At 33.7% G+C, this 7,645-nt stretch overlaps 1 protein-coding gene across 3 annotated transcripts; it reads left to right on the forward strand.

The window, feature by feature from the left end:
• The first annotated feature begins 1,496 nt into the window (after nt 1–1,496).
• LOC121050316 (tetratricopeptide repeat domain-containing protein PYG7, chloroplastic-like) lies at nt 1,497–3,924 on the forward strand. 3 transcript variants are annotated; one of them, XM_040509935.1, is made up of 4 exons: nt 1,497–1,815; nt 1,908–1,983; nt 2,723–2,869; nt 3,566–3,924. In XM_040509935.1, exons 2-4 carry the CDS (start codon nt 1,930–1,932, stop codon nt 3,626–3,628), a joined length of 264 nt encoding a protein of 87 aa, XP_040365869.1. In that variant the 5' UTR covers nt 1,497–1,815; nt 1,908–1,929; the 3' UTR covers nt 3,629–3,924. The 3 variants fall into 3 exon arrangements, with proteins under 3 accessions (XP_040365869.1, XP_040365868.1, XP_040365870.1); XM_040509934.1 differs by having other exon boundaries at nt 1,497–1,983; XM_040509936.1 differs by lacking the exon at nt 1,908–1,983.
• Nucleotides 3,925–7,645: the final 3,721 nt, after the last annotated feature.

Consider the following 7,645-nt stretch of genomic DNA (forward strand, 5'->3'; position numbering starts at 1 on the left):
AGATGTGAAAATATGATTGAAAAGTGGGTCAAAACCTAAAATCCGTACCTTTTTTCTTAAGTGCGGATATCCACACCTGAGCAAAGTTTTATATATATATTTATACCAGGGCCCTTCTAATAAGGGATCCATTTTTTGGTCTTTTCTAGAGATAGGGTATTAGACTAACTTTTCAATGATATTTTGGCATCTTAACTGTTCAGTTTTTAGGTCATAATATATAGTTCACTTCTGCAAATTTTCAGCCAAATTGATTATCGTTAAAGCATTCAAAACGACTACTTAAGATTATAAGTATGAACGGTTTAAGTTTGACAGATTTGGTTCGTCCATTGATTTAATCTAGTTTGATATCTTAACGATAACCGATTTGGCTGAAAATTTGCAGAAATGATCTACACATTAGGACCTAAAAATTGAATGGTTGAGATGCCAAAATGTGATCAAAAAGTTGGTCTAATGCCATATCCCTAGAAAAGACAAAAAAAATGGATCCCTTAGTGGAAGGGCCCTATATATATATATATATATATATATATATATATATATATATATATATATAATCCTTCTCAGGTAAGGATATCCATACCTTAGCTAAGGAACAAATTTTCATATTTTGGTCACTTTTTTATCACATATTCACATCTTAATCATTTAGTTTTTAGGTCCTAATGTATGGATCACTTATTCTGCAAATTTTCAGCTAAATTGATGATTGTTAAGGTATCGAACTCGATTAAAGTCCAACTGGAACCGTTCGTGTTCATAATTGTAAATTGCAGTTTTGAATGCCTTAACAATCATCAATTTGGCTAAAAATTTTCAAAAGTGATCTATACATTAGGACCTTAAAACTAAACGGTTAAGATATGAATATGTGATCAAAAACTGGTCAAAATATGAAATTTCATTCCTTAAGTTAAGGTATGGATATCCTTAGCAGAGAAGACCTGTATAAACACACACACAGCTAATGATTCTCATCATAAGAAATAAGGAGCAGTTCCAATCCCACATCTCCTTTCAAACAAGAGATTCTAACATTGAAAGAGACCAAAAAGGCAAAAAGATCAAAGTTCTAAGACCAAGTGTATACAAATTTGGAGTGATCACAAAAATTCAGAGCCAACTCAGAGGGAGTGTGACCACATATTTCGTCCAAATCTTTAATGTTCATTGTTATATATATACACTAGAGTAGGCTACACGCAAAATTGCCACGTCATTCAAGTGAGAAACATGGTTTGAATGACTTTGCATTCCAGCTGAAGCTGTAAAGTCTTAGGCTTAGTTTGGGACAACTTTTGAAACTACTTCTGCACCCAAAAGCGCTTTTCAAAGTTACTTGGGCTGTTTGGTAAACCATTCTGAGAGTGGCTTTTGGCCGAAGCACGTCTCTGAACCGCAGAAATCAGGAAGCTACAATTTGTAGCTTTTAGTTTCCGCTTTTGCGATAATCAAGTCTGGATACGGAGGCTTTAATGAAAATTAATGAACTACCTCAACTGTCCTCTTGCTTTTCTGAAATTTAGATTAGAAAGTCCTTTATTCCCATCTCGGATCTTCGACATTGTTCCATTCTCTCTGTCTCACTGATTCTTCTATCTCACTGAAAAGGGGCAATTTTGTTCGAGATTTGACATGGATTCTAATGACTCCATATCTCAATCTGATCCCAAAGTTTCAGTCTTTTCTTGAATCACCATGTCAAGATGAACACACCCCTCATCCCCCAAATCCAAGTTTCAAGCAACGATAAACAAGATGAGCCAGATGGTGATTATTCTAGTTCAGGGAGCGGATTTAGATAGAAAGGTGGTTGGGCAATGCGTTTAATTATATGTATTTGCAATTTTTATTTGACAATTTCTCTTTTGAAGTTTTGGTGTTAATTGGAATTTTTGCAGAATTACCTGCATAGGTTCTTCAATGCGTTCTTCTCTGCCCATCTACATGATCTCTTTTTCCTTTCACTTTTGTTGGGTATACTATTATCTCTCAAAAATCGTCATTCTCATTAGTGTGATCGCTCTCAAATCAGTTTCATGTTTATGTCTATTACTTCTGAAAAGTTTGTATGGCTCTTGACTGACCATTGCAAACTGGGGCCGGCAAATGGCTTTTGGAGCTGTGTGTGTTTTGCAATTGCTTGTATAATTTCTGTCATTATCAATTTGTCCCTATTTATTTTAATAAAGATGGGTTGAGAATTAACTATTATGAGTTTGTCCTTATATTCTGTTCTAACATAGAGCAATCCCATTCTTCTTGAGTTCTTAGTATTTATATTGTATAATATATTCTGTCATAATCAGTTACACAGTTGGGTCTCAGGTTTTTGGTGTGTTTAGTAAGGTACATGTATGTTCAAGGTGTAGATGAAAAGAAATCTAGAAGAGTAAATGAAGAAGGATAGAGACGATAGGAGAGAAACTAGTTAAAAGGAGATATCATGTCTCCAAGTTTTTTCTTTTGTTTTGATAAAACTTATTTGGCTACTGTACTGCAAGCCTGCAATTGTGCTTGGGTATGACAAATGGCAGACATTGCATACAATGGACATAGAAGCCATTCTATTGTGTTGTTATTCTTGTTGGTTGCTAAGAAATTATAAGCCTAAGACTTGCTGTAATTACATGCCTATTATTGTCTCGTTGTATATGAAAAATATGTGTTTCAAGATGTGGCCTTTTTTGTATTTTGTTTTGTTTCTGAATATCAGGAGCAGGTACGAAGTGGTGATGCTAGTGCAACAGAGCTTTTTGAACTTGGAGTAGTGATGCTGAGGAGAAAAATTTATCTAGCTGCTACTAAGTACTTGGTTCAGGCAATTGAGAAATGGGATGGGGATGACCAAGATCTTGCTCAGGTGTGATAAATTTTCAATGTTAAATAGACAGTTCTCACTTTATCTTCAAGTAAACATACTCTACAGGATCCAACAAACAAAGATTATCATTTGTGGCATGCAATTGTTTTATTGACCTAGTTGTGCCTATTTGACAGTTTTTGTATGCCGTTCTATTCAATCTATTGATTGAACATTTTATGACATAGCGGTTAGCTACTCAAGGAAAAAAGAGATATCAATTGGAGAAATTTGTTCATCTAGTCAGTTGTGTATACCCCTACTTGGTTGTAGTATTATATTTTTATTTTTATTTGTTTTGGTGTTTCCAACTCTGAAGCTGATAAAACTTGCGATTGCACATGCATACTTGGTACTCGTTCCATTGCATCTGCTAATGGTTTCCATCGCCACTAAATTGTCAATGTAACTCGTGCTTAGTGCGTTTTGTATATGTAAATGCTTTCAAAAGAGCACCAACTCCATATAAATAAACGTTATCATGATTTGGTAGTCTGTGTAGCAATGGTTTAAGTTTTGACCTTTAATCTCTTTCCACCCTGTTCTTTAAGTTCATTAAGGCAAACCATAGAGGGAAAGATGGGGGAAAAAAATTAAGAACATCATTTGAACAAGATTGTATTTCCTTTATTTACATCATGTTGTGAAGCATGGTTTATGCTGATATTATTGTCCACATTTCATATGTATGAATAGGTTTACAATGCCCTTGGGGTCAGTTATGTCTGTGATAGGAAGCTTGGTAATGCCTATGAATAGAAGAAAGACTTTAAGTCCACCCTGAATGCATTTGAAGAAGTGCTTCTTTTTTATCCTAACAACAAAGTGGGGCAACCACGGCGAGATGCTTTGAAGGAACAAGTGAAATTGTACATAGATGTCCTCGTTAAAACAAAGGAGAGATAATTTGACTGGTATGTATCAAGTGTTATCTGATCTACAGTTGGTGAGGACCTAAGTCAGCCACACCTTATTTAAATTGGCTTGATGATCTGAAATAGCTAGTGATAGTTGAGGTATCATTGATTTTGTATGGTCCAAATTACGGACTGAATTGTCCCATTTTGCATTTTCTAGTATCTAAGTAATTTGATCTGTTAAACTTGATTCATAAGTAAATACTCTTTATTGTATAATCACTGGGGGTAAGGCCCAATTTGTGTAATGGTTCACATTGAACTATGGTTGGGAAATTAATCCAAATATTCTAGACCTATTTTGTGTAATAGTAAAACATAATATGCATATTGAAGGGTTTAAAGTAAATCTCTTATTCGGTCCAAGTAAGGGCACAAGGATAATACATGAGAAATTTTTTTATTTGGTATGGTTACATAATAAAAAAAAAATTATGTATTTTAGTAGCATATTATAACATGTATGACAATTTTAGTAATTATACCCAGCCAAAGCATTTTTGCCTCGTAACTTACCAAATACCTATAAATTGTTTTTCGTTTTCACAACACTTTTAAAAACAGTTTATCAAACACCTCAGCTACTTCTTCTCACAGCAAGTTCAAAAGTGCTTCCTCTCACAGTAAGTTCGAAATTACTTCTTCTCACAGCACAACAATTCCAAACTAAGCTTTAGTCCGCAACTGATTGAATCTTGTATATGTGTATCAGAAAAAGAAAAAAGAAAAAAAAAGTGACGTTCACATTCCCCTTATCAACACTATCACATTTGCACTCTTTTTTCAAGTAACATATTGAGGGGGGGAAAATCACTCTTAGTGCCTAAATTCGCACCGTGCTTCTGAAATTTCTTAAGATCTTAGAAAAGTGTAAGCCATAACATTGAAGTCGTAACTCTTACAAGATCTTGTTGCTGTTACTACATATCACAATCCAGACTTTTGGCATATTAAGAAGTTCCAGCAACAAATATTGTATAACCAGTAGTAACTGTAATAGGTGTGCAAAGCACAACCGAGGTCAAGTTGAAATTAATAACTAAGAATCACTGATGAAGCTGAAGAACAAGATGAAATCCACATTACCGTAATTTGCAGAAGCCCTTGAAGCAGAGAGACTACAAGCATGAAATCAATTAATCAAAGACTGGGATTAAATGGGTTATGTTTGCTTAAATTTGGATTTAGAAAACATAACTGGGCCTAGGATATATTAAGGACTCGAAGTCAGAAGGCCCTATATCTTTTCTTTCTTCGAAATTTCAGGGCAAATATTATTTTTCAAAGTAAATAGTTCATTAGTTTGGCATCCTCAAGAAGCTCCTCATGATGCACGTTACACATGCCCACACACACAAGGTCTACGGGCTTTGGCCTCATCACAGTTATCAGTGACACCGCACCTTTGCTTTCAAAATATCTGATCAATAGGGGAATGTAAGTAACTGAAGGAGGCTCAAATAAAATCTCAGCATAAATATCATCGATGTATTGAAGATAATGTTAACCTCCCCACAGCTAATCTTGTGAAAATGACTTCTAACAAAAAGAAATAACACTGATTCACTTGTGATAATTGAAATCCCTCTGTGCTTCATCAATAATTTGGCAATCACTTCTTTTGTTGTAAATGTGACGGCCACAACAGTTAATAACATATATTTAGTTAATTACACGTATGCCTTGGTTTAGAAATCAAATCATTTGCTTAATTGCTTACTCGCGTAGAGCGTGGCATTGCTTTGACTTGTATGTCATCTTTGCTTGACTTAGTTTAATACAACTTTTGTGGGTAGGTAGATAGGTAGGTGAGATAAACAAAAACATACATAGGTTTCATAAGTTCATCTAACTTATATATAACACTTCTCTAACTGTGCTCTCACAAATTGATGGATCCAACCTAGATAGTAGTTTCCCAATCCTTTTTTATCATGAGTTTTGTTGGATCTGTTTCATTTTTACTATGTTTTGAAATATTACTGTTAAATCTGATTAAAAAAAAAAAGTAGAACTAACCATTGAAAATGATTCGATTCATGATATAACTTATCAAAGTTTAAAATGAAATTGTACGTGCTCATTGGAGTCGGTAGAGTCACCAAGTCAAGTAAGTCACAACACAGGCCTCCATTGTTTACCCCTTCAAGCATTGTAATATCACGCAGTAATCATGTCAAGATACGTATATCAAACTTGCAAGCTTTCAATTTCTATTCTTTAAGCCTGAAGTCAGGTTTTGTCGTTTAATAAGGATCACCTGTTCCCAAGCAACATAGAATACTAAGTAATGAGTTGCCTTTTTTCCATACCATATGCCACTTGATGAATATCATTATTTTTTACAGAATTATATTATTCATTTAAAAAAAAAATAGATAAAGTATTATAACTCAAAAATCTTAAACTTACGTGCGTAACTTGAATCAGATTGGTTAAAATTGAAAGTCTATATGTTTTGCATATGGAGATAATGTAAACTTATAAGAGCAAATCTACACAATCAATTTAACTTTCTAAAATACATGTTTCAAGCTAATACTCGCACACAATGAAATTATCAGCTCTGTATCTGAATCGGAGTTAACGAATATGAAAACATGTGGATTTTGGGGCTTCTTTTTGTTCCCACATCATCTTCCACATACCTAGGAAATTTGTGTAGTAATGCTTGCAGGGTTGGACTTAGATCGAGCTCTCCATGTTTTACCAAGTAAGTCAGCCGCCTTGGTTTTGCGTCAAAGTCATCGCTCTCTATTTAATAACATGTGCAGTGTGTGTGTGAAACAGACTAAACAATTTCTCGAGTATGACTGTGTTATATTTGTTTTCTCCTTCTCACACCAACTTCGACGGCAACGTCACTTTTTGGCTCATAATGAAACAAGATGTCAATTTTTGGTTGCATTTGATCAATATTGGCATGCTGCAGTAGTATATGCGTGCAATAATTGGTAACAGTGTGCTGGGTTTTTCAATGATCTAAACTATAATTGACAAAAAAAAAGCATCTTATATAAATGGGTCCAAATTGAGGCACAATTTGGAGGACCCAATTTGTTCATGTACATCAAGGAATAAAATAGGTTCTAATCTTTGCATGTTGTAAATGTTGATATCGTTGGTATGGTAGCCTTTCGATCATTATTTCTCTAGTTTATCATCATATATATTATATGAACATAATTTGTAATATATATTATATGAACATAAGTTGTAAAGAAAGAACTTGATGATTTGATTTGATGTTATGAAAGTCTATTACACTTGACTAATGAATGAGTACTTGAATGGACAAAATCATAAAAAAGGGATAGCGCATAGTAATTGTTTTTTTTTTTTTTTTTTTTCTGAAGAAGACGATAGGTAATTGTATTACTACAACAATACAAAATATTATAAAGAAGCATACACTATTTACAAACGTGACAAACCAACAACCAAAATTACAATAATATAGTGAAAACAGATACACCAAAAATAAGTATATGTTTTAACTCGCAATCTGTAGAATTTCTACACCTTTAAAAATATAGAGGTACGCATTAATCTGATCGATAATGGTGGATCATTCTACAAGGGAAACAATGCATAAGTATTCAATTACTATTTCAATGTAAAAGATGAATATTTCAATGTTTTAACTTACTCATGTAAATCCCTTCTTGTAACGGGATTCTTTTTTTTCTTTTTTTTTTAAGCAATTGTGTTTTTTTTTTTTTTTTAAAGATAATGGTGACCAATGGGTGCACTTAATATGTGACTGTATGCACACCATGCATGTTGGAAGACTTTTTGGAAAGAGAAAAGAAAACAATGCACTCAAAGATGGTTGTTCTACATTGACTTTATTTCGGCC

This window comes from Rosa chinensis, chromosome 7, assembly GCF_002994745.2.
Source record: "Rosa chinensis cultivar Old Blush chromosome 7, RchiOBHm-V2, whole genome shotgun sequence".
NCBI lineage: Eukaryota > Viridiplantae > Streptophyta > Magnoliopsida > Rosales > Rosaceae > Rosa > Rosa chinensis.

Coding starts and splice junctions, on each gene's coding strand:
- LOC121050316 (XM_040509934.1), top strand. CDS start 1,930: ATGCGTTCTTCTCTGCCCATCTACATGATCTCTTTTTCCTTTCACTTT. Junction 1,984..2,722: donor TTTCCTTTCACTTTTGTTGG/GTATACTATTAT, acceptor TCTGAATATCAG/GAGCAGGTACGAAGTGGTGA. Junction 2,870..3,565: donor ATGACCAAGATCTTGCTCAG/GTGTGATAAATT, acceptor ATGTATGAATAG/GTTTACAATGCCCTTGGGGT.